Source organism: Notamacropus eugenii, chromosome 1 (assembly GCF_028372415.1).
Source record: "Notamacropus eugenii isolate mMacEug1 chromosome 1, mMacEug1.pri_v2, whole genome shotgun sequence".
NCBI lineage: Eukaryota > Metazoa > Chordata > Mammalia > Diprotodontia > Macropodidae > Notamacropus > Notamacropus eugenii.
In genome coordinates this window covers 617,327,404-617,355,274 of record NC_092872.1, presented here as the reverse complement: position 1 = coordinate 617,355,274, position 27,871 = coordinate 617,327,404, and the positions used below count along the sequence as shown (strand labels likewise).

General features: G+C 37.9%; 1 protein-coding gene across 7 annotated transcripts in view; it reads right to left on the bottom strand.

Moving 5' to 3' along the window:
* Positions 1 to 27,338, bottom strand: part of INTS10 (integrator complex subunit 10) — a 44,537-nt gene extending 17,199 nt beyond the window's left edge. For 2 of the 7 annotated variants that reach the window (XM_072635014.1, XM_072635018.1), the window contains exons 1-13: positions 26,790 to 27,295; positions 25,016 to 25,083; positions 22,869 to 22,972; positions 21,560 to 21,699; positions 20,254 to 20,335; positions 19,894 to 20,034; positions 17,615 to 17,680; positions 17,287 to 17,458; positions 16,733 to 16,902; positions 16,249 to 16,382; positions 9,776 to 9,932; positions 2,477 to 2,559; positions 1,228 to 1,380 (exon numbers count right to left, since the gene is read on the bottom strand). In XM_072635014.1, the coding sequence (XP_072491115.1) occupies positions 1,228 to 1,380; positions 2,477 to 2,559; positions 9,776 to 9,932; positions 16,249 to 16,382; positions 16,733 to 16,902; positions 17,287 to 17,458; positions 17,615 to 17,680; positions 19,894 to 20,034; positions 20,254 to 20,335; positions 21,560 to 21,699; positions 22,869 to 22,972; positions 25,016 to 25,083; positions 26,790 to 27,041 (1,722 nt within the window). In that variant the 5' untranslated portion in view covers positions 27,042 to 27,295. Of the gene's footprint in view, positions 1 to 1,227; positions 1,381 to 2,476; positions 2,560 to 9,775; positions 9,933 to 16,248; positions 16,383 to 16,732; positions 16,903 to 17,286; positions 17,459 to 17,614; positions 17,681 to 19,893; positions 20,035 to 20,253; positions 20,336 to 21,559; positions 21,700 to 22,868; positions 22,973 to 25,015; positions 25,084 to 26,789 lie in introns of all 7 variants that reach the window. The other 5 variants (XM_072635020.1, XM_072635017.1, XM_072635019.1 and 2 more) reach the window with 3 other exon arrangements.
* Positions 27,339 to 27,871: the final 533 nt, after the last annotated feature.

The following is a 27,871-nucleotide window of genomic DNA, read 5'->3' as shown; positions in this document are numbered from 1 at the left end:
TTATAATGATTATCTCATTTGATCTTCACAATAAACCGGCATGGTACATGCCCATTTTACACATGAGGAAATTAAGGCAAAAAGAGGTAAAGTGATTTGACCAGGGTCACACAGCCAGTAAGTGTCTGAGGTTGCATCTGAACTCAGGTCTTCATTTCAGGCCACGTATTCTATCCACTTCAACACAAGCTGCCTATAGGCATATTAGAATACAGGGCTGTAAGTTGGATGGTTAAGACAGGAGTGAGAATGCCAGTTTTCATACTGGAATAATGGAAAAGAATACTGGATTTTGAATCAGAGCACTTGGGTTCAAATCTCCTCTCTGATCTATATGACTCTGAGAAAGTCATTTGACCTCTTCATCTATAAACTGAGGAGTTGGAACTAAATGTCCTCCAAGGTCTCTGTTCCTATGAATTTCATCTTGATCTTGCTAACAATATGAAATGATTGCTCCCTCTCTAATCCTTTACCCTTTAAGGGCTCTAGTCTTATCTGCTCAAGGCAGTGCTGTTCTTCATAGGCTGCTTTAGCCAACTGCAGTGATCTTTTTCTTATCATCAATTGTGACACATGACTTTCCATTTGAAAAGCATCTTACATGGATTTCTAATGGTTTTAAGTGGGGCATCCATGTCCCCCAACTAAGTTACAGGTTTCTTAAGGGTAAGGACCATATTGTCTTATACTTCTATGTTCCCTACTCAATCAACAAACATTTATTAAATACCTACTAAAGGCCAGACACTGTGTTAAGTGCAGGAGATATAAATACAAGACAAAAAAGAAAGTCTTTGCCTTCAAGGACAGTACAGGTTCATTACACACTTGGTTAACTGAATGGCATAATTAAAGAATCATTTTAGGAAGATTTAACCAAAGCAACTGAAAGGTATACCAGAAGCAAGAAAATTAAGTAGAAGAAGGTAAAGCAGTCACGAGGTTAAGGGAATCTGATATAGGTTGAACTTGGTGGGAATAGAAACAATGGGAGCAATTTGAAAGCCACTGTGAAGCAAGAATCCAAAAACTGATGGTGTATTAGATATTGGTAATGAAGGCAAGAACAGTCAAAGATGATTTCAACATTTGGGTCTAAAGGCCTAGAACTTTGTAAAAGATGAAGTTAACTAAATGAGAAAAGTAACATTGTCTAACAACGCAGAAGTGCCAGAAATGGTTAAATGCGTTTGTGACCATGTTCACCAAACACACAGTACTCACTCTGTATTCCCCAAGAGCAAAGTGACAAGTTGCTAACTGGATGAGTGCTCTCTGATGCTCCAGCGTTCCTTGTCCAGTAATCTGCTGTTGGGGATGTGATCCCTGAAGAGCGGCTAGGTGATGCAGGCTGGCTATTGCCTTTTTATACTGCCCCTTAAAAGTTACAAAAGGTGGAAACACTATTTATAGAAAGGGATAAAAACCTTATTTTGGAAAAAATTTCCAAGATACAAATCAAGATAGAAATAGCTGAGTAATTGCAAAGACTGGCTATGCTTCCATGTTCTGGTAAGTACCAAGACAATTCTGGAACAGAGTGAAACTGTGTTACTCAAAGCTACCCAGAGTTTATAGAATCTCACCTAAAAGGCATAGAAATGTTCTCTTCTAGACTCAGTGAGTCTTACAGTTTAATATAACCACATAACCTTTGGGAAATTGTAATTACCACTTCTAGCCTTTAGGGGTTATAAGCCAACAAAGAACCAATGTTCTGAGATCAAATACAATCTCCAAAATGAGTTTGTGCTAAAAGACATAAATGTAAGTTAGTCAGAGCAAATAAAATTGCTGTCACCGTCTTCTTTACAGCTGGTTATTCACACAGAGAAAGAGAAAATCAAAAGATTATTAAAACAATTTCTTCTTTTAAGTTATCATTCCTTAAACACTCACCTTTGCATTTCCCACTTTTTTCTCCTTTCTATTTAGATCATTTACTTTCCTTAATTTTTTCTGTAAGCAAGAGAACCTTTTATAAAATTAGTTAGAATGATCCAACTCCATATGAACTCCAGCTCTTTAAATTATTTAATTACTAAACACAATAAGCTTAACTGTCCTTCCTCCTTGCCCTTCTCATTACTGAAAGTAGAACATTCTTCTTTCATCGTTTTCTTTGATAATTTACTCTCCTTACTTTAAAAGGTTTGAGGCCACAAAGGTTATATACCTCAGTAGAAAAAGGTCTAGAAAGTCACTCTTCTACTTAAAAAAAAAAAACAAACCCAATTTTTTTTTTGACAGGTTTAGTACAGTTTGTTTTTTCCTCACAGTAGAAAGATTTATATATTACCATTAACATGAATTGAGAACTCCGTATCAATGGACCATACTTATCCTGTCTACAAATGGGCAAAATTTAAATGTACATGCAGACCATTTGAAAATATGAAAACCAAATTCTGCACTCATTAAAATACAATGGAAACAAGATTAGTACAAATGAAATTTAGCATATTTCATTTACCTGGTAGATAATCATGTCAGTGAGAAATATTCGTAGCCAAAGCCAGGTATCTGTTTTCCATGCTAAACATATTCTTGTAAATTCTATGGGAAACAAAAAGGCAAATTTACAGAAAAGAATATTATTATTTAACTTTGATTTCTGAGGCAACACCTAAAAGTTTGATTAGTCATATAGGAAAATAAAGCACAATACTAAACATTTTAATTTCTATTCACTTATCTTTCTAAATATGCTGTTGCTTTTACAAGACTGTCTTCATTCAGGAAAAATGATTATACACAAATGATCCCAAATTATCTTCCAAATTTAAAATTTATAGAACACTCTTTTTAAAGTTTTCTCCTCCCTCTCCAGTCCCCTCCCCAAGACAGCATGCAATCTGATATATGCTCCACATAGACATTCATATTAAACATTTTCATATTAGCTATATTGAAAAAAGAATTATAAGCAATGGAATGGATCATGAGAAAGAAGAAACAAAACATAACAAAACAAAAAAGAGGGAGAACAAATAGTATGCTATGATCTGTATTCAGATTCCGTAATTCTTTCCCTGGATGTGGATAACATTTTCCATCATGAACCTTTTGGGGTTATCGTAGAACCAAATCTATCAAAGTTAGTCATTGCACAATGTGGCTGTAACTATGTACAATGTTCTCCTGGTTGTGCTCTCTTCACTCAGCATCAGTTCACATAAATCTTTCTAGGTTTTTCTGAAGTCTGTCTAGAACATTTTTATAAGTCAAGTTACATTTACATGTTACTAAAATTTTAAGCATGTGAAGGAAGTTGTGGGAGAGAAAAAAATAAATGTCAATTAAAAATGTGTTCAAAAAATTTCAAAGGATGTGCTGGTTCAAAATTTCAGAATGGGGGGGTGGAGCCAAGATGGCGGAGTAACAACACGCACTTTCTAGAGCACTCCTGCCAAGCCCAGCTAAATACCCATAAAAAATGACTCTAAACAAATTCTGGAGCTGCAGAGCCCACAGAATGACAGAGTGAAGCAAAAGATAGCCTGGAAGGTTGCTGGGAAGTGTCTACTGTGCCACTCAGGGGGCAGGGTGCAGTCCAGTGTGGGCCGCAAGTACATGAAGGGACCTCAGCAGGCCTTGGGGAGACTGAATCTCTTGCACCTGTGGTGGTTTCCAGACTTCAGGAGCCCAAAACGAGGAGGACAAATTGGAAGGTCAGTGGAAAAAGCCTGTGGGGCCAGGGTGGGAGAGTGGGGTGGTCTGGCCCCAGCCCCAGGATAGCAGAGGGGGAAGGGGGCAGAGGAACCCACAGCAGCCACAGCAGCAGCAGAGACAGAGACAGTGACTGTTTTTGGAGCTCTATGCCAACAGACTGTGGGGGAATCAAGAGGCTGACAGTACATCCCCCACCCCCACTGGAAGCAGAGATCTACCTTGACAAAGAGCTCAAAAATCAAGTAAGTGGCTGGGGAAGTGAACAAAAACTGAAAGAAGAATCAGACTATAGAATCTTACTTTGGAGACAAGCAAGACCAAAACATGTAAACAGAAGACAACAAAGTCAAAGCTCCTCCATCCAAAGCTTCCAAGAAAAATATGCAATGGTCCCAGGCCATGGAAGAGCTCAAAGAGGATTCTGAAAATCAAGTAAGAGAAATAGAGCAAAAATTGGGAAGAGAAATGAGAAGAGAAAATCATGAAAAACGAGTCAACTGCTTGCTAAAGAAGACCCAAAAAATGGTGAATAAAATAACACTCAAAAATAGACTAACCCAAATGGTAAAAGAGGTCCAAAATGCCAGTGAAGAGAAGAATGCCTCAAAATGCAAAATTGGCCAGATGGAAAATGAGATCCAAAAGCTCACTGAAGAAAATAATTCCTTAAAGATTAGAATGGAGCAGATGGAAGTTAAAGACTTTATGAAAAATCAAGAAATTATAAAACAAAACCAAAGGAATGAAAAAACAGCAGACATTGTGAAATATCTCATTGGAAAAACTGACCTGGAAAATAGATCCAGGAGAGACAATTTAAAAGTTATGGGACTACCTGAAAGCCATGATCAAGAAAAGAGCCTAGACATCATCTTTCAAGAAATTATCAAAGAAAACTGCCCTGATATTCTAGAGCCAGAGGGCAAAATAAATATTGAAAGAATCCACAGATCACTTCCTGAAAGAGATCCAAAAAGAGAAACTCCTAGGAATATTGTAGCCAAATTCCAGAGTGTCCAGGTCAAGGAGAAAATATTGCAAGCAGCCAGAAAGAAACAATTCAAGTATTGTGGAAATACAATCAGGATAACGCAGGATCTAGCAGCTTCTACATTAAGGGATTAGAAGGCTTAGAATATGATATTCCAGAAGTCAAAGGAACTAGGATTAAAACCAAGAATCACCTACTCATCAAAAGTGAGCATAATACTTCAGGGGAAAAAATGGTCATTCAATGAAATAGAGGACTTTCAAGCATTCTTGATGAAAAGACTAGAGCTGAAAAGAAAATTTGGCTTTCAAACACAAGAATGAAGAGAAGCATGAAAAGGTAAACAGGAAAGAGAAATCATATGGGACTTATTAAAATTGAACTGTTTACATTCCTATATGGGAAGATAATATTTATAATCTTGAGACTTTTTTCAGTATCTGGGTAGTTGGAGGGATTATATATATACAGAGGGAGGGCAGAGGGTGAGCTGAATAGGAAGGGATGATATTTAAAAAAAATTAAGGGGTGAGAGAGGAATATATTGGGAAGGGAAAGGAAAAAATAGAACGGGGCAAATTATCTCTCACATAAAAAAGGCATGAAGAAACTTTTTCAGTGGAAGGGAAGAAAGGGGAGGTGAGAGGGAAAAGTGAACCTTATAACAAGCACACTCAATTCGTTATGAAACTCTACCTTACAGTACAGGAAAGTAAGGGAGAAGTGGATAAGTGGTGGTGGGGGTTGAGGGTGGGGAGATGATAGAAGGGAAGGCAAATGGGAGGAGGGTGTAATTAGAAGCAAATACTTTTCAGGAGGGATAAGTCAAAAGAGAGAATAGAATAAATGGAGGGCAGGATAGAATGGAGGGAAACATAGTTAGTCTTCCACAACATGACTTTTATGGAAGTCTTCTGCATAACTACACATGTATAACTTATACTGAATTGCTTGCCTTCTCAGTGGGGATGGGTGGGGAGGGAGGAAGGGAGAGAAGTTGGAACTCAAAGTTTTAGGAACAAATGTTAAAAACTGCTTTTACATGAAACTAGGAAATAAGATAAACAGGCAATGGGGTACAGAAATCTATCTTGTCCTCCAAAATAACAGAGGGGATGGGGATAAGAGAAGGGAGGGGTATGATAGAAGGGAAGGCAGATTAGGGGAAGAGGTAATCAGAATGCATGCTGTCTTGGGGTGGGTGGAGAGGAGAGATGGGGAGAAAATTTGGAACTCAAAGTCTTATGGAAATGAATGCTGAAAACTAAAAATAAAAAAATAAATAAGAATTAAAAAAAATTTCAGAATGGGCTAGCAATCTGATCACACATTTATACCAGCATTTTACCACTGCCACAGACAGCTATGTGAGCCAAAAGCCTAAGCAGCCAGTCCCCTGTTTATGAATGGGCCATATTACCAAAGTACGAAGGTGGGTTTTTTGGAAATCAGGACACCCACAGAATCAATATGATAAATGACGGCAGGCATCCTACAAAAGTCTACTTATCTTATACTGGACTAGTAACGCTACAGCAAAAAAATCCACCATTTACAATACTGTTTGTACAGGCAAATAAATAAATGAATAACTTTGAGAAAATGATGAAGTATATATTCATCCTGATAGAATAATCCCTGTCATTCTGTCTGCCTTTGGAGTTGTTCTGTGAAGTTGCTTTCATTGAGCTTATGAAATATGGGTTTATATTCTAACACTTTTATTTAGCTACAAAAAGTCTTTTTTGTCACTTGTCCAACAGTTCACTAAACATTAAAAATAAGAGAATAATAGCAGGAGTGACTTGTTCCTGGACCATTGTCAACTCCATGTAATAAGATAATGATGATGAAAACAAATATTAATAATAGTTGGCATTTATATAGCACTTGAAAGTCTGGAAAATAGGTATATTATCTCATTTGATTCTTGTGAGGTAGGGATTACAAGTGTTAGTCACCCCCACCTTATAGATGAAGACATTGAGGCCCAGAGTGGTTACAGGATTTGCCCATGATCACACAATGATAATGTGACAGATGCACCAGATCTTCAGCACCCTATTCGCTACACCATGCTTCCTTCTGAAACATGTTCCACAGTTCCAATCTGATATTCCAGGAATTCATCTACCTCTCACCCTAGCAATGGGGACAGTGACTGAAGCATGAAGAACAACCAAGGTGAGTTGGAGATTCTAACACAATGAAGCAAATTTTACCTCACAGATGCCAACTGACACTTGGTAGGATAAAATTCCTAACTAGAATATGGCTCTAGAGTATGCTTTATTGAAAAGAAAGAGCTTAAAAGAGGGGGTGGGGGAGAAGGAAATGGAGTAGCATTTCACATTAAGAAGATATATTTATGTGAGGAAATTCAGGAAAAATGGTAGGGAAGAGTGGGCATTAGGGTAAAGAAAGTTTGGGTAAAGATCCATGGAGGAAAAAACAGAAATGATATTATCTTCAGAATGCTGTCTTGGGCTACGAAGAAAGAAGGAGGAAATAGGTAAAAAAATTACATCAGTGGATTATAAGCCATGCCTGGAACATAGGCATGCTAAAGCAGTGATGGTGTGTTGTTATCATCGGGACTTCTGTTGGTGCTTTCTTTCAAAATCAAAGTAATAATTCCTTGGCCTGCTTAATGATAATTTCATTATTCAAAAGTGGTAAGCAACAAGCAGAAATGTTCTTTGGTACTTGGTTCTCACCACCAAGATAAAGTTGGTTGGTGAAGTAGAAACGACTGGACCTTTAGGGGAAGTGCTCATTCCATCTCAGAATCCATCAAAGAAAAGAAGAAAGATGGGCTGATTCTGACAAATACTCTAGATTTTAGAAGAACAAACATATCATAGCATTCAAATAAAAGAGGAACAAGATTATATGACTAGAAGTTTTATGGAGGAAGTTAACTCAGGATTTATGAGAAGTTCTCAAGTATGAAATTCTAAAAACAAACAGAGAATCAATTCTGAGGAGGAGGAAAAAGGGAAACTGTCTAAAATTACCAATAGTACACAGGAAACTCCTCTACCTACTTTGATGAAAAAAACCAAACAAACCAAAAACATGAGCCAAATGAACCAGAAAATACGAGCAAGGGCAGTTAATGGAAGATGAACACAAAAGTGTGATACTATAAAGAGTACTCTGCGATGGAGAATGTTGTAAGAATAATGTAATAAGAGGAAAAAACTCAGAAAGTGTTGAGCATGGCAAGAAATGCAAAAAATAAGAAAAAAGATAATTTTTAAGGGAAAATAAAATGATAGGAGGGAGACTGCAGAGGGGAGAAGACAATTATAAGCAATAGCTTTTATTTTGCTTGTCTACTCTGCCAAGGATCTTTGGAGTAGAATGCACAGAACAAATACAGGTAATGAAGAAACCTAAGAGAAGTAATGAAAGCCCCTAGCTGTCCTCAAAGAGTTCAAGTCACCATGTCCAAGACATAGAAAGAATCTGAGGATGTAACTGCTGAGTCACTACAGCAATGCCTGAAATGGGAAAGATACCAGGGGCTCAAAGTAAGTGAAATGACCTAATTTTCAAAAATAAGGAAGGTAAAATCTTCAAATTATGCATGAGTGTCCATGTCTTTGATTCCTGGCAAAATTCTAGACCATAATATTAGTAAAGAGACGGTAAACATCTATAAAACAAAGCAGGAATCACTAAGAAATAGCAAAGCAAATCATGCCAGATTAACTTCTTTTCCCTTTGAAAAAATGTCAGGGAATTTGCAAATCATGGAAATTCTATAACCTAGATTTCAGTAAAGTATTGAACAAAGTTTCTCATACTGTTCTTACTGTGGGCTGACAATAGGAAAGTAAAGAGGAATCTGTTTCTGGTTAAATAATCATACCAAAACAATAAATATAATTGGGTCAATATTATCTGGAAGTTGGCATCTAAATGAATCTGTCACTCACCCTGTAATAATTAACATTTTTATTAATAGCCTGAATTAAGGTATATCAAATTTATAAGTAATATAACACTGGAAAGGAAAACTAATGTGTTGTATGATAGGATCCACAAAAATGTCAACAACCCAGAGTTCTGGGCTGAATATAAGATGAAATTTAAAAGGAATAAATGTACAGCCCTGTACTTTGGTTCCAAAAATTAGCTTCATGAGTATAAGATGGGAGAAACATGGCTAGATAGCATCTGATCTGAAAATGATACAGGCATTTTGATGAACTGCAAGCTTCATAAGAATCAAATACAATAGAGCAATAGTGTACAGGAAAAAGTATGCAATAGTCCCACAGTATTCTTCTCTGATCAGGCTAAATCTGGAGTATTGTATTGAGTTCTAGGAGCAACATTTTAAAGAATTCACTGGTAAGCTGGGAAACACAGAGCAGGTAGCCAAGACAATGGAGGATATCCTTAGCTCTTATACAAAGATTGGATGAAGGATCTTGGACTATTCCATATGGAGGAGTTTAGTAAGGACACCAAGTAACAGCTGTGCCAGGGTGGCCAGTAGATGACTATCACTGGTTATACTATAATGTAAAAGAATGAACCATTATGCTTACAAGAAGTTGAGTAAAAATGATCACTGTCAGGAAATCCATGGTAAAGGAAGTTGTAAACAATGTTCAACTATTCCTCTTTTTACCACATATAAGTTCTTTCACTCCACCTTATTTTCATAAGTTGCTCCTCCTCCCCCTGCCCAAAATGGCAGGTCACAGTTACAGATACAGCTATTTTTAGGAAAAAATGTGGGTAAAGGGTAATGAAGCTAAAAGTATTATGCATTTATTCTATTGTATATTCAACCATATGTCTTGGAAGAGCCATCAGAGAATAAGAAAGAACAAAAGACCATAGCAAAGAGGGAAAAGAGTTGGAGGGGGAAGGATAAAAATACAAAAGTGTTTATGAACATTCTTGAAAATCCTCAGGTGTAGCCAAGGATTAGTGTTTCAAAACCACAAAGCAACATTAGCAATGGATGATTTCTTATCAAAAATAAAAAAGGCTTAAAATGGTGTGCTAGTGCCCACCATTTGTGCAGCCCCAACTAGGCACTGTTGAAATAACATACACAAGCCAGTACAAAGTGAGAATATTTCTTACCCTTGTCAAGGAAATCTAGGGAATAGAGCAGCTCCCAGCTATCACGTGCCAATTTGAAGCTTTCCAGGACTTCAATTGAATTGACAAGTTCTGCTTTATTAACTACAATGTGTCGACTTCTTCCTTTCCCTGAACATTCTTCATCATCAGAACTCTGCTTTAAAAAATATGAATAATGTGTTAAGTTCATAACTAACTTATCTATTTCACATCACCTTTCAAATAAATGTGTTGCTTCCATTTCTGGATATTGCATAGGTAACACATTATATATTAGAAACAGAAAAGATTAGATAAGAAGCTAATTTCAATTCCTTAAAGATTTATTAAGTTCTTTCTGTATGGTTTCATCATGTTTGATTTTGTGTCTCTAATGATAAAATCATGCTAGGGGAACAGGGGATAGGAGTAGAGAATAAGAGCTGTCTTCAAGTACTTAAAGGGTTATCACATGGAAGAGTACTTGAATTTGCTCTGCCTTGCCTCAGAGGGCAAAACTTGAGAGGGTTGAGGTAAGGAACAATTTCCTAACATAGAGAACTATCCAAAAGTTAAATAGGTTGCCTTAAAAGGTTCTCTCATCAGAGGTGATCAAGTAGAAGCCTTGCATAGAGGAGACTAATTTGAGACTGATAACAGATCTTCAAGAATACTGCAGCAGTGACTCCTGTTCAGGTGTGGGCAAAAACTAGGTTTGACATCCTTATGACTCAGACACAATACTACAGTAAACAAATAAGGATATAATAATATGAAAATATAGTAAAATAAAAAATATATAGGGAGTTCTCCACCTTCTAAAAATTAAGTTTTGAAAATTAAGCTTCTATAACAGTGAAAGATATTAACACATACCTTTCAGATCTAGAAAAATCTAACCAAAAGGTAAACAAGAAAGAAGTTAAAAAACTAAGTAGAAATTTGGAAAAATTAGATATGATGGATCTCTCACAACTACTGAATGGGAATAGAAAGGAATTTATTTACTGTCATGTGTGGTACTTAAAAAAATTGACCATATGTTAGGGCACAAAGACCTCTCCAAAAATAAGGTAAAGCAGAAATACTAAACATAACATTTATTGATCTCAGTGCAATATCTATCTATACATATATATATATGTATTCAATAAATGGTTTAAAAGAAAGGTTTAAAAAAAGTAATTAGAGACTAAAGAACTGGTGGGTCAAAGAACAAATTACAAAAATGATCAGAAAATTTCACTGAAGAAAAATGACAACAAAGAAACAATACAGCAAAACTTAAGGGATGCATCTAAAGTAATTCTTAGAGAAAAATGTGTAACTCTAAATGCTTTTATTAACAAAAGAAAGAAGAATAACAAGTAAGAAAATAAATGGGAGAATCAGATTTTTACAAAAAAAAAAAAAGGAAAACCAAGTGGCGCTTATCAAAACGAAAAAAAAAAACACACCATAATAGCTGAAGAGGAAATAAAAGAAATTATCAGAAAGTATTCTGCCCAATTATATATGTTGATAACTTAGAGAAAATGAGCATTTACAAAAATATAAAATATCCAGTTAGAAGAAACAAATTAACCCAGCATCAATAAATAAATACAACTGAACAAGCTATTTTATAAATGAACTCCCAAAAAGGAAAATAAATTCCAGGGTCAAATGGATTTCATAAGTAAATTCAACTAAATATTAAAAAACTGACTTACAATTAAAAAAGTAGAAACCCTTCCAATCTCTTACTATGACATAAAAATGATTTTGGTATCTAAACCAGGGAGAGAAAAAGCAGAGAAAGAAAACTTAAAGACCAATATTCCCTAAAGAAAACTGATGCAAATGTTTTAAATAAAATATAGCCAAGTAGCCTACCATAACATATTAGAAAAATCAGGTTGGGTGTATACCAAAAATGCAGAATAGGTTCAGCATAAGGAAGGCTATAAACATAATAAACCATGTTAATAGTATAAATAATAAAAAAATGATAATATCAATATGTGCTGAAAAAGTTTTTGTCAAAATTCAGTACTTATTTCTCTTAAGTACTCTAGAAAGCATAGGAATAAATGAAATTTCTTAAACATAGTAAATAATATCTATAAATTCAATAGCAAGAAGGACAACAACCAACCAACCAAAGAACTCCATCTGCTTAGTACAGCACCTTGCACACAGCAGGTGCTTAATACTTATCATTGAATGACTGACTTGCACAGGGCCACACAGACGGCCAAAGTCAGATCAGCTTGGATCAAGAGGCATTCTCACAAGACTTAAGGATTAGCCGTTCTACCTTGGTCTTCTCCTCTTGTGATTTTATGTGCCTTATGCATTGTAGTCATCTTCTAATGTGTGTACTGTTGTCAAGGACAGGAAATCAGAATATAAAAGTTTCTCATTAGCACTATTAACTGAGACTTTGACATAAAAGAAAGGAGCAGTGGTAGGGAAGAGAGGAGAACTCATGGCACTATGGGAAAGGTACGAGTGAAATGAAGGTGAGAAAGCCTAAGATATGGCTGCTTGTTATATCCTCAACCAACCCTGGATCAGCAAACTATTTGGTTCAGGGGGCCAAGAATGGCTTCTACATTTTAATATAATCTTTCATGCTAGTTAAAAATATAAAAACCATTCTTAGCTTGAAGGCTACACAAAATCAGGAAGGAGGTAGATTTGACCCTTGGGGTAATAGTTTGTCAACTCCTGGTATGTGGATAGAGAGCCAACTTCAGAGTCAGGAAGACTTATGTTCAAATCTGTCACATTTCTAACACACTGGCTGTGTGAATGTGGGCAAGTCATTTAACTCTGACTATAAATTATAGAACAGATATAGATCTGCATTTATAGAAGGAGCTTCCTTACAAAGAAACTACAGTTCTGGATTAAAAACAAAAATCAGTAAAGCGTGAACTTGGATCCATCTCTCATGCCATACAATGCAATAAATTCTGATGGATAAACAAATTAATAATTTTTAAGACACTAGAGTAAAACAGAACATATTTATCCAGTTATGGAGGGGAGATAATTCTTGATTATTAAAGAAATGTAGAATATTATCAGTGACAAGATGAATGTTGGAGTATATGCAAATTCTAAAACTAGTTAATATTTTATTGCATTTCATCGTGCAAAAGGAAAGAAAAAAATAACTGACTTTCAAAAATCTTACTCAAAATAGAGAAAGAACTGATACAAATTTATGCAGTCTGTCTCAACATTCTACTTGGTAAATAGTCAAAGGCAACAGATAGTATATCATCATATGTGAAAATCAAGCTTACTCTTAATGAAACGCAAATTAAAACTTTATCATTACACACTTATTAAACTGAGAAAAGTGGGCAAAGAAGTGTGGGTCCTCCAAGGATCTGTCCTGTTCTCTTTCTCTTTCCCTTCTATATTCTTTCCCTTGGTGATCTAAACAGCAACCATGGGTTCAATGATCACGTCAATGTTGATGATTCTTGGATCCATTTTATTCAGTTCTAATTTCTCTCCTGACCTGAAGTCATGCATCACAACTTCCTCCTAGACATCTCTAACTAGATAACCTGTAGGCACCTCAAATTCAACAGTTTCAAAACAGAACTCATCATTTTTCTTACAAAAGCCTTCTCCTTTCTTCCAAACTTCTCTATTATTATCAAGGAATCCTGAAGGAAGACAGGAAGCACCATATACTAGAAAAGTCAAACCACCAGCAATCACCACTACCACTTTGACTACCATCTCCTCTCAGATCCTGTTTGTTAAGAGACAACTCAGGACCCTAAACTCGAGTCTCTGGAATAGTACCGTTTCCAGTCCAGAGTCTACAGCCATCATAATTAGAAGCAACTCTTGGGAAGATGTAGCTTGGCAACTATCCTGTACATGCTATTGCAACATTTATTAAAGACCCAGAAAAGAAAGTTCTTGACATTAATGCCTTTAGCACTGTTCAATAGTTCATCATCAGAAACTGGTGGGACTTTATCAGTGGAAATGACATTAAACAAAAGACATTACCATCTGCTTTGCCACCCTGAGGATTATGGAACATTTTCTTCTTACTTGTAGATGAAACCTACCACATGTGATGTCTCCCCCTTTAGAATGTGCTGTCCCTGATGCTTTGGACATTTGTTATATCGTTGTTTAGTCTTGTCCAACTCTTCATGATTCTGTGGACCATACTGTCTGTTTTTTTTGTTTTTGACAAAGATATTAGAGTGGTTCACCATTTCCTTCTCTAGTGGATTAAGGCCAACAGAGGTCAGGTAATTTACCCCGGGTCACATTGCTATTAAATGTGAAGCTGGATGGGAACTCAGTTCTTCCTGACTCTAGGCCCAATGCTTTATCTACTGCAACACCTAACTGCCTCCTTTTGTACATAGTATTTAATAAGTGCTTCATTCATTCAAGGGCACCATCACTTTAATTTTGTGTCTTCCTTGATCTTTATTCACACTTACCTAAAACTCAATCTGTTGCCAAATTTTGTTGTTTCTACCTTCACATCTTTTTTATATGTCCCTTTCTCTTCATTTACAGCCATCACCCAAGGCTCTTATCACCTCATACTTGGACTCTTGCAATAGTTTTCTGGTTGGTCACCTTGCCTTAAGACTCTCCCCACTCAGTACATGCAACAAGAAGCTGCTCAAGCTATATTCCTGAAGGCTCAGGTCTGGCCATATCATTTCCCCTACTGAATAAAGTCCAGTGGCTCTCCTATTACTTGGCCCTTTATAACTTGGTCCCTTCTTCCCTTTCTAGTCTTAAACTCTTCTCCCTTCCATGTTTTCTATGTTCTGTGAGCAACTCCTCATACATGATATTTTATCTCCTGACTCCATGTCTTTTCATGGGTTGACCATATGTCTGGACTGCTCTCCCTTCCAGTCTCAGTTTCCTGGCTTTGTTCAAGACACAGCTCAAACCCTATCTTCTATAAGTGGCTTCTCCCTGTTCTCCATCTCCATGTTGGTGCCTCTTCTCTGAGATTAACTTCCATGCAGTGTGTGTGTTTGCATAATATGTACAATTTTTGCTATGTTGTTTCATTAAAATATAAATTCCTTGACAGCATGTATCATGTTTTACCTCTCTATGTATCTTCAGTGCTTTGCATAGTGCCTGTAATGCTGTTTTAAAAACGTTTGTGATAATCCAGTGTTAGAGTTTTGAGAAAATGGGTATGCTGAAGTTAATATAAACCTTCTTTTACTTGATGATTCTGCTCCAGGGAATTTACCTGAGGTAAATAATTCAAGAGGGGAAGAAAATAAATGTTTATTCATCTATAACTTGTATAAAGATATCCTTTTGGCAACATCATTGTGGGAAAAATACTTTTACAACTGGAAACCAAAGAAATGTACCTGAAACTCAAACAGGAAAGTTGCTTTTTCCTTCAAAGATCATAGAAGGGGATAAAGGTTACTTGACTTTGGAATAAAAATTAGACGGGATGGGAGAAAGGATAGGCAGTACAATACTTGGGAAAAGTCCTTTTAGGACTTTCAAATTACAAGGACATCAGCAAAGCCTATGTAAGTGCTAGTAAATCTGTACTAGACTAGGTGAACAACATGAAACATGACAGGTGGAGGAACTTGTTGACTGTATATAGATGAAGAATATGACTGGTAGTTTATTTTTGGTTTGTATTCTCTTTCAATGTACAATGAACAAAAATGAAGAAAATGGGGGCAAGAATACTGACAGAAATTAGGAGAAAGTATACACTCTTAAGGATCCTTCTTCCCCTTTTCTCTTTGGACAGTAGTAATAAAGAAGGAACCCAAAGTCTATCCTGTGGGTAATGAGATAGGACACCCTTGGGCTGGGAGAACAGAACTCCTAATTGTGTTACAGTCTTCTCAGATAACCCAGTGTTCCAAAAGAGCCTTCTAGTGTCAATGCCAACTCAAAAGGATGGTCTCTAATGATGGGAATTCAGGTACTCTAAAAAAGCCTTAGGGACAGATGAAATTAACCAGAATAGATGATTGTGTATCTTTATACATATGACATCATTCAGTATTCACAATAGCTCTGTGAACGAGAAAGTACAAATGTTACAATCTCCATTATACAGATGAGGAAACTAAGGCTTATATGAGAGGTTATATGACTTGCTCATGTTCACTGAGCTAGCAAGTGACAAAGGTGGGATTTGAACCCAGGTCTCTTTACTCCAAGTCCAATTCTTTTTTCCACCACATCAGGCTTCATCTTCAGAAAGCTAGACCTTGTGGCATCCTTCAAATCACTAAGGCAAAACCCAGGACAAGCTTTGCAATGCAACAAAAGACTAAAAAGGTATATAAACTATCTAATCAAGCCCTTCTAGCATCATCTAAGTTTGTTATTTTATATCAAAAGAAAAATTTCCAGTTGGTACCCATGACAATAACCTAGAATAATATAAACAGGTAACTCAAGCACCAAAGTGACTGATAGTGTTCATTTTGAATAAATGAAAAGGTTACCATGGTTTTTTCTCTTCCTTCTGCAAGTTTCCTCTTTTTATGTATGTGCTTGTTACGATCTATTTCTACATCACCATACACATTTGATACATCCTCAAGAAGAACCAATGGAACTTGACTGGGAGAATTAGGACCTATAAGTAAAAACAGAAGTATTCTTAAAAACTTTACCTAATTTGTAAAAAGTTTCTATGAGCACAACCCTCACTCTTTTCTGATTTTGCTAAGTTCTGCTGCAAGCATTCATTTATTTATTTTTCTTTACACACATTTAGAGACCTTTCAGTGATGGCACATTAATTTAAAAATAAAACTCCAGCATTAAAGCAAACCTGAACATATAAGTTAAGCCCTGATCCAAGAATGAGGTTTCAGTCATTCTTTCTATTAAAGTTGTTCCTAAAACCAATGTTCATCTTCACCACTCTCATCCTCACAATGAACATTGCTTTAGGACTATATCAAGTTCTCAGGACTAACTAACCTTGAAAGAGAGATGGCTGTATGCTACTGACATACTGGTAGGCGTTCTTAAAGAAGACCAGCATTGTAGAGTACACTATTTGATTTTTATACTTCGTGTGAGTTTCAGTGTCAAAATTATTCATGTATCTGCAAAGGTCTTTCATTCTATGCAAAATATCACCAAGGTTTCTGAAAGACAAAAGGTAAACAAATGTTCAACAAATGTTTATTAAACAGTCTACTATAAGCACTATGTTTACAAAAAGGACAGCAAAGGGGTAAGAACATGATGTCACCTGGTCTAAATATGCTTAATATGTTTTATAGCTGTTAACAACAAGACAGACTTGCTGAAGAATGTCTCAGATGTACATTTAACTGCAGTGAAAAAGCCTTTTGTAAACAAATACCCTCTAATTTTTATGCTGACCATACAACTTTGTTTAAAATAAGATACACCTCCATACAACAGGCTTTTCAAATCACACCATGTGTCGTCTCCTCTATTAAAGAATTGTGATCACTAAGTTAGCAGATCAGATACCAAATCCAAGAGTAAAGACCATTCCTTACCTTCTTCCTTTATCCATCTGCCATTCACATCTCATTCCTATGACAGATAAAATTTTAAACAATCTCTCCCAAGGGTCTACAATCTGGGATGATTTTTCAGTCAGGCCATCTATAATGTACTTCTGAGAGCTACGCTTGCTTGGGGACATGAGATCAGGTGTATCTTGGGCTCCTGAAAAGTAAAGGGGGAAATATCTGTATTTATCACTACTATGACTTACATTGCATTTTATGGACAGTAAGATTAGTTGGTTTTAAAAATGTCCCTCAGCCCACATGCCACACCCCTCCCATACACACATTTTGTAAGGTAAGCAGCAAGCATTACCTTCATTTGAAAGATTAGGACATGGAGGTCCCGAAGTCTTTGGTCCAGGGTCACACACTGGTATAGCTAGGAACAGAATTTTGAGCTGCATTCTATACAACTTCTGTGCACTAATGTTGTATGACAACAAATATTGTCCAGATCAAGGGAAGTAACAGTCCCACTGTATACGGCAATGATCAGGCAAATCTGCAATACTGTGTTCAGTTCTGAATGCCACATTTTATGAGGAATGGTTGAAGGAACTGGGAAAATTTAACCTGGAGAAGAGAACGCTTGGGGAGGGGAAGGTGCCTGAGTGACATAACAGTCATCACCACATGGCTACACAGGCCATCATGTAGAAGAGGAAGCAATTACTCTGTGTTGCTTAAGAGGGCAGAACTAAAGCTAACAAGCAAAGTTACAGGGAAGCAGGATTCAATTACAGTTAAGGAAAAACATTCTAACAATTAATTAGTTGTTAAAAAATTGCCTAATAAGGCAGCGAACCATCCCTGGAAATATTTATATGAAAAAACTAGAGCTTTGGAAGATACGGTGTCCATGCTGGTAAGGGATTGGACCAGATCTCATTGATAAATGAGATATCAACAAACAGCTCCTTTAAACTCTAAAGATTCCGTGAACCTTCTAAACTATTTTAATTTCTTATCTATGTTGTGAAACTTTTCCCTGCTTGTCTGCTGTTCCAAATGCTACCGTCTATCTATCCTTCAAGGTCAAGTTTAAGTTCCACCTCTTTCACAAATGCTTCTCTGATCTCTCATCATAGCACTCTTGTCTGTAAAACGTTTTGGCACTTAATTATACTGTTTTGTTAGTCGTTTCCTACATTATCTCTGTCACTGAATCTGCGTGACCACCTTATTTCCCTATTCCTCATAAGAATTAGAAATATGCTAAGTACACAGTATGTATTCCACCAGTACTGCTGCCCTGAATTTACCCGCTTCTTTAGTACTGGTCAGTCTTCAGAAAGCTTTCGATCTTGCCCTAACTGTTCAACTCCCATTTCCTTCATCCACTTTTTCCAAAATGACAAAATTATCCTTTGTGATCTAATAGGACCACTGGAGAAAAGACTAGATCAGACTGATCACAATCTGAAACGGCTTTGAAGAGAGCACATTTAGAATGATACGGAATAGCAATAAAATCCAAGTCAGTCCTCTGTGGCCACTCTTCCTATCACCCAAGTTTGCATCTTCAGAGTCATCCTTGATTCCTCACTGTCCCTAACTCTGTGTTTTCAATCAGTTACCAAATCTTGTCATTCCTAAGGCCACTATCATCTCAAATACTGCAAAACTGGTTTCCCTGCCTCAACTATTGAGAGGCAGAATGGTATAGTGGCAGTGGCTTTGGAATAAGGAAGACTTGAGTTCAAATCCTGCCGCAGACACTTATCAGTTGTGTAAGTCACTTACCTGGCCAAGTCACTTAACCTCCCAGTTTCTTCATCTGTAAAATGACAGGGTTGGACTTGATGGCCTCTATGGTCCTTTCCAGCACTAAGTCTACAAGCCTATCTTAGAAGATCTTTCCTGCACAGGCCATCTTGCACCCAGCTGCCAGTGATATTCCTTAAGCAGAGGTCTAACTATCACTCCCTTGCTGCTGAAGGTCTAGTAGCTCCCTGTTACCTTCAGGGCCAAAAACAAACTCCTCTGTTGGCCATCTGAAGCCCTGAACAAGTTGGCTCCATACTTCCCCAAATCTGATGGTTTCTTGCTGGGGCTCACCAGGCACACTCCATCTCCCACCTGTGTGCTTTTGTCCTGGCTGTTGCCCATGCCTAGAAAGAACACCCTCCTCACCTTTAGGATCTCTGATTCCCTTCAAAGTTCAAATGTCACCTCCTATTGACCCTGCCTTTGTCCTCCATATGCTAGTTTATCACTTTGGAATTATCTGATATATATTTATATGTACATGGCTCCTCTGATAGAACATAAGCTCCCAAAGGGCAGTGATGGTTTTGTTTTTATCTCTATATTCTCAATGTCTAGTACAGAGAAAGTGTTTAGTAAGTACTTGTTTACTGATGGGTCAAACAGGCAAGACAGGATGACTGGAAACATATATTGTGATTTGTGCCACCTTTCTCCCCCCACCAAAAAAGGGGAAAGCCCTCCACTATTTTTCGTTAAAAAGCAAAAAACAAACAAAAAAAATCTTTAAAACTTTTAAGCTTATTAGATATAACACATTAAATTTCTCAAAACACATTCTTCAATTTTTAACTTGACGATACCATTTCAGGCTAGTTTACTTACCTTGATGTTGATTTTCTGTCTGGGTAGACCTAGTGACATAATTAATATAAAATTCAGCTGCTTTGTTCAAATACTTATATAATAGGCTGGCAGGTAACCTAACATCAGGGTTATTAATTATTAGAGGAAGGACATCACAAACTGTTGAAAGAAAAAAAAATTGGTTGGTTTTTTTCCCCCACCAGAACACTAGCAAAATATAAATTCACTAGGAAATTTAGTAATCCAAGCTTCTTATTAAAGAAGAAAACTGTGGCAAACACTTTCCTGGGCAATACTAATTGGTATCCATAACATGGTCCTTCCTACCCACTGACCCTCTGGAAGTTTCTTGGCCTGAAATAAGGAAACTGTTCTTACCAAATAATTTTCTAAAGCAGTTGACAGGGGATTCTTGTTCATCAATATTTTCAGCTTCCAACAATGTTTCCCCAAGGCCAACCTATTTTAAAATGTAAATAAATGTAAATTCCAATGCAGACTGGAGTAAGGTTTGATACATTAAGAGTCTATAAAGGAAATAGAATAACATTTTGTCTTTATATACTTATATTATCTATTAAAAGATGAATTCTTTTTTTCTAAAGCAAGCATCCTCATTTTACATCTTATAGAAACAAAATAGGACAACCATGGCAAAGCCAGAAATAAAATCCCAAACAGATCATCAGAACATTCCGCTTCTATTATTTATTTCTATTATTTTAGGTGGGAAAACTGAGAAACTGGTACCATCATTACAGAAACTAATGGAAAGCAACAGACATGGAGCTTGAAGAGCATTACAACTGCATGGAATTACACAGATAAGGGAAACTCTCCTCTGTAGGGGACAAATAACGTACTAGCACTTGCTCTTATAGCCACAAAAGTCAATGCTAAAAAGCTCTGAAAGACAAGCTCTGAAGACACTGGGACAGATGGAATTCTTTTAAAATGATAAAGACCCCTGTGTATTTCTGATGCTCTCAGTATATGTTATAGGAACTTCAAGGTGAAGGGGTCCTTAAAAGTAACCTTGCCCACATCTATAAAGGTTACTCATTTTAACAAAGCACTGGACCATGGCAGTGGTGAAAGAAAGTAATATGCTGCAGAACAGGAAAAGCTAAAATCAAAGACATACTGGAGGGGGTAACTGGTCAGTCTGGTTAGCAAGTGAGAAAACAGGTCCAGGGAAAAAAAGAACTGACCTGCTAGAGTCAGAGAAGTTCTGGCAAAGTGAGACAGAAGGAAAGCAAGATGGCCAAAGGGGGACTGAGTCAGAAGCAAATTGGGGCTGTTAAAACATGATTAATTGCTAGCCCATTCTCAAAACACATCAAAATTAAAAATTTATACATTGTTTGGTCCTAAGGAATACAAAATCTGTATAGCCACTGCTTGCTGAGCACATACTATTATCACAGTTTAGTCACCATTTCCCTACCATGATAAGGCAAAGTTTAATGTCTTACAATCAACATGGCAAATTTCTAGGGATTCTCAGTTTAAAATCCAGACTATTACTATTTACAACACAGTTTTTATAGGTAAAAGTCAACAAAATATTTTAAATTACTTGGTTGGTTGTCAGTTTCACTTCCACTCTGATCTAAGAAAAACAAATATTACCAACAGAATGGGAACATTTATTAAGATACAACTATGTCAAATCTTCTCTTACCCCATGCTGTACAACTGTTTCTGGGAAACGCCTCAAAAGCAGAAGTAACATTTCTGCTCGTTCCAATGTATTAAAGCATTGTTCTGTGGCCTTTAGTAACATCTCACATTGTACTCGACCAGGAAGGGTTTCAAACAGACCTGCACAAAATAAAATTTTCTTTGTCTTATTTTTGGAAAATGAAAAGAGGTAGAAAGGCAAAAGAGTAGGACATGTTAATGTTCAGACCAGTCAACACAAAATGAATATCCTGTTGTGTTAATTTTTATTATTTCTTACCAACAGCAGCCTAACATAGAAATTCTGTATTGCTAAGGTCACAAGCACTGCTGTCCAAGTGATTTTCCTTAAGTGCAGGTCTGACCCTTCCCTCCCAAACTCCAGTGACTTCCTAACACATCTAAGATCAAACATAAAATCATCTGGCATTTAAAGCCTTGCATAACCTCCCTTCACCTTTCCAGTCTTCTCATCCTTTACATCTGCCTCACATTCTCTCAGAGACCAGAGACTCTGGCTTTCTTGTTCTTCTAGGAATGAGACGTCATCCTCCTGACCCCAGGTTTCTTCCCGGCCTGTTCCTCACACATCCTCCTTGTTTCTGTCTCCTGGTTTTCCCGGCTTCCTTCAAGCGGCAACTAAAATACTATCTTTTACAGGAAGTCTTTCCTATTCTTCTTAATTCTAGAGTCTTTCTTCTATTGATTACTTCTTATTTATCCAGTATATAGCTTATCTGCACATAACTGCTTGTTGTCTCCCCTCATGTGAGCTCCTTCAGGTTTTGTCCTTCTTTGTCTCTCTCGCACTTTGCAGAGTGCCTGGCACACAGTGGAGGAACAAGGTAGATTACCACATGTCACGTTTTTTTCATGAGGACCTAAAATCTTTCAGAGTTCTTTTACTGGACATCCATAGTTTTCTTTCCTCTAGGTGAAATGGATGAACAAAACAAAATAATCTAAATCTTTTTCCTCCACATTTCAACTACATGTACAAGAAATCTGGCAGTTTTTTCTATTCACTCCAAATGTGACATTTTTCAAAGAAAATTCTTAAGAAACTGTCTTTATTATTTCATCTCTGCAACCTTTATTTAGGAACAATGATAAATTCATTTCTCTCCAAGGATGCTAAGGGGCTTCAAGAAAATGCTCATGAGATTGCTTGACAACACCTAAACAAATTTAAATGCCAGGAGAAATGCCTATAGTTAGGAACAAGGGTCAAAAACATTAATTTTTATTGCTGAGAAAATTTGAGGTTCAGGACAGTTTATTTTGTTATATGCAGGATTGCCATGCTTTACCTCTTAAAAATTGAGTTTGTTTATCTTGGGAATCATTCCTTAATGCAGAAGTGATGACACTTATTTCTCTCCATACCACTGGTTGGTCTGGGAAATTCACAAACCTTTAAAAAAAACAGAACACACTTTAAAAATAAAGTATACATATACAGGATGTCCCCAAAGTCTCAAGCAGTTTTAGGTTTTAATAACTTGAGAAGTGCTACAAACATAAAAAAAAAAATTTGAAAGTTTAATTAGGTGTCTTTTAAACTTAGTTTTTTACGAATTTTGAATAATATATTTGTAATTTCAATAAGACAAGGCATGTTGTCATTATGCATATGACAGTTTCTGTATGATACTTTCTCAGACTGGTGGATCAGGAGAGGAGGTCCTTTTCTTGGCTATCCTGTTCACCTGATCTATTTCCATCAGACTTTTTATTGTGGGGTCATGTCAAAAACTGTCATGTATGCATTGTTCTTTGGATGATCTTAAGGCTAGAATGACAAATGTTATCTTTTCAGTCATTGGATAGCTGTTGCTGAAAAGCTTTTATGAAGTTCAAAAATTTACTAGAGCAATGTATAACTTAGTAAGAAACATATCAATGATTAAAATGTCACCTAATTAACCTTTCACATTATGTTTTTGCAAGTTTGTGACATACTTTTGAAGTTATTATAGCTTTAAACTGCATTAAGACTTTTGGGACATCCTCTATATTTTTATACATATATATGTATAAAGTATGTGTATATGCATACGTATGTGTGTATAAATATGTGCCTGTATATGTATAAATATGTGTGTATAAATACATAGATGTATATGTATAAATATATGTGTGTATAGACATACATATGCATACAAACACACACTTACTCTACCTCCAAAATACCTATAAAAACCATCAGGATTCAAAATGATTTTGATTAAAACAAAAACTACCACTTCTCTTTCTTCTATGTGAAGAAAGGTCTACTTTCTCAAAGTAGAACTACTGAGAAACGGAAACAGATTGGTAAGGAAAAATAAGGCTGCTTAAGAGAGAGCTGTGGAAGTCCAAGGCACATGAAATGCAGGACACTAAGTGTCTATGCATTACATTTATTCATTCAATAAGTATTTATTAAGTGCCAAAAGACAACACCAAAGAACTGCCTCAGTCTTGAAGGAGCTTCCATGCTAATAGGAACATGGGGAGGGGAGAACAGAAGAGAAAACACATGCCCAGCTAAATAGACAAAATGTTTTGGTCTAAACCTGTGACCTTAATTTGGTATCAAGTTCAGGTGATGAAGAAAGGCCCTCTGCCAATGCAGACCAACAACTTTCCTGCAATTTTAAGTCATAGAGAGTTGTCTAGGGCCCTGAGAGGCCCTGCCAGGGGGTCAGAGGTGAGATGTGAACCTGATTCTTCCTGACTGTGCGGCTGGCTCTATATACTCAGCTATTATGATGCTCCTCAATATGAAATATAAAGGGGATAGGTCATACACCTGTGATTTCATGTAACTCCCAGGTGAGGAAACTCACTCCACCAATGCATGTCTTATCTAAGAGAATTGAGGAGTTAAGTGACTTGCCCCTGGTCACAAGAGGCATGATGTAAACCAAGGCCTACCTGGCTTTGGGACTGGGTTTTTAACAACTCTATCATGCTGCCTCTATAAAACACACAACTAGGGAAAACAAGATAGGCATCCTGTAGAAGATAGTACTTGACCTGAGCCTTGAAGGAAACTTGGGATTTTAAGAGTCTAAAGTGAGAAGGGAATGATTTAAAGGCAGGTGGTGAAGCCTGAAAAAAGGCAAAGAGACTTCAGAGATGACCATCTTTTATACACATGTAAGCCAACGTCAAGAAACGTCACAGAGTGCATGAAGGGGAGTAATAATATGCAATAGCCCTGGAAAGGCAGGCTAAAGTCGGACTGTGAAGGGTTTTTAATGCTGTACACAGAGGGACTTATGTGTGGAAAGGATGGCCTGGAATGGATACTGAGTTTATGCTTAGTTTTTAAGAAATGTTACCTACACTGACAAATAAACAATAAACCCTACTGACCTGGGCAAGCTTGCAGATAATCCTTGCACTCCCAGGCCAATACCCAGATACAAAGCCTCATGTGGAAATTCAGTGAAGAAAATATGTTACTTACATGTCATACAGGAGTCTTCCAGCTGAAGCCGTCCGCTCTGCATTCCGTTCAATGATATACATCTCATACTGAAACAAAGACCACATTTGGCATTATTCACTGTTTCTGGGCCACCAACAGCTAAATTCTAACCTTGTTTGCTTCACTCCTAATCTGACTCTTAGTGTAAACTATCACCATCAGTTAACATTTACTGAGCATTCATGACATTTTAAGTCAACAAAACATAAATGCTGAGTGATTTTTTTTCCATAGTGATAATGGATTTAACAAAATACTACGTGTGGTGAAAAACAAGTAGAATGTATGGTGAGGTCAGCAGGCCTTTTAGCCCTTCCATTCACTGCAGGGGTTTAGCAATGTGTAATATTGTAAAAGTGGAAAACAGAGCAGAGACAGAAGTAGAAAGCAGGGTTCAATTTCCATTTAAAATGCCTGCTATAAGCTATGCATCAGAGATTCAAAGATAAAAATGAAAAATTCTATAGGGTGAAACAACATGCAAACTGATAAGCAGACACAATATCATACAGGCTTAGAATTGGAAAGGACCTCAGAGTTCATCTAATTCAATCTACTCGTTTTACAAATGAGGAAACTGAGGCCCAGAAATAACTTGTCCAAAGTTTTACAGGTAATCTGGGACAAAGCCAGAACCTAATAATTTGGGGAAAGAGAGAACACTAGTGCCTAAAATAGAAGAGTTCAGCTAGAGAAGACAACCAAAGAAAGGAGAGGATATGAAAAAGAAGTGCGTAAAGAGTCACAAGATGCCACTAGAAATTACTATGGATACTTCTGCTGTGATAATAATAACAATAATAAATAGATTTTATATAGGTCAGTGCTTTACAAAAATCATTGTTCACCACAAACCCAAAAGGAAGGTGCTATTATCCCCTTTTAATAATGACAATAATAACATAAAATAACCGGCATTTATATGATGCCTTAAAGTGTGCAAAGCACTTTGCAAAGACTACCTCACTTAATCCTTGAAGCACCCCCACAGAGAGGCACTATTGTTATTATTGTTCCTATTGTACAGATGAAGAAACTGAGGCTGAGAGAAGTCAAGTGATTTGCCCCAGGCCACAGGTGACTAGGGAGTGCCAGAAGCAGGACTTGAACTGAGATCCTCCTAATTCCAATGAGCCAGTGAGCTGCCTCCTAAGAACCCTGGCTCTAGAACTTGCCCTCGTGCTCTGCTTGGTTCTGGGCACAGCACACACACGTATATATTCTCTCTCCCTCTCTCTGCACACATACGCAAATACACACTTTCCATCTCTCTACAACTACACACAGGCATGTATGTGTGTATGCATACATGTATGTACACACTATAACACATTATATACACACACACTCTACATGCATTAAATACACGCCCAGTGTACACACACACACACATATATATTCTCTCCCTCTCTGCACACATACGCAAATACACACTTTCCATCTCTACAGAACTACACACAAGTGTGTATGTATACATGTGTATACATGCATGTACACACCCACTACAATACATTATATACACACAAGCTCTACACGCATTAAATATACGCCCAGTGTGTACACACGCACGCACACACGCACACCCCCACACCCCCATAAGCACACGGAGCGCTCCCCCCCCCCCCCCCCGGCGTGCGCACGCAGGGACACGCAGGGACAGCCCCACGGCCGCCCGGACACACGCGAGCGCGCGCCCCCCACACGCACGTCCGGTTCCCAAACCCAAGCACGCGCGCGCACGCCGGGCCCTGACCTGGATATTGAAGTCGGCCGGGTAGAGGCTGCGCGCGGTGATGAGCCAGGCCTTGGCCGCCCACAGGTCTTGCTGCACCAGTTCCCGGGCTCGCTGCACCAGGAACTCACAGTCCCCTAGGGACGACATGACACCGGAGCAAGCGAGTCCCTTGGACTCGCTGCCCGACCCTCCGACCCCGGGACCCGAACCCGTGGAAAGCCTACTGCGCATGTCCAGAGCCGCGCCATCGCCTCCGGACGCCGGCTCCATTTTTCCGGCTTTTATCAGCAGCTTTTTGGCCCTGCCCCAGGCCGCCCTTTCTTCGCCCTCGTTTTCCTGAGCGGTTCTATTTTAGCGACGGTCCCAGCCACCACTAAACTGTGGAGAAGTGGATTTAATCTCCCTGGTCCTTCCCAGCAAGCATGCGCAAAGGAAAGGAAGTCTATTGGTTCTTTCCTCCGGTCGGGTTGCCCCTCCAATCCCTCTCTTCTTTCTTTTGTTGTAAGCCCTTGAGGGGGAGGAGCGGCGATCCCGGAGTCCGGTCGCGAGAAGCTAGCTCCTGGGCCTGGGGCGGGGGAGGAGCGAGCGAAAAGAGCCTGCGCCGGCACGGTCCTACTGCGCATGCGTCGGGACAGGGGGCGGGGACTTGGCTTTTGGCGGTTGGCTTTTGAGAAAGGGGAGAGGCGGGGGCGGGGTGTGAAGGGCTGTCGCACCACGTGGGTGCCTTGGGCAGGAAAAGGAACGGGAAAGGGCGGTAGTCGGGACTTTTCTAGAAGGGGGATTTGGATCTGAGAATGTCACCCTTAGCCTGAAATACCCTTCCCAATGCATTTAAAATAGTAAGAGAGCGCAGGCATAGAGAGCACTTATCGTGATAGTAGTTCGAACACATAAGTTCTCCGAAGTGCTTTCCTTATACAACCTTTTAACCAATAACCTTAAAAGGTGACTTTTTTTTGTCCCCAATTGGGATTTTCGTCGTGTGAGAAAATGCCTCGCGTGGAAACTGCGTCCCCTGATGTAAATTGCACATTTCCCCTGGAATCTTGAGCCTCTGGAGAGTTTTCCAGGTCACTGAGGGGTCCGCAGTGAGTTTGAAC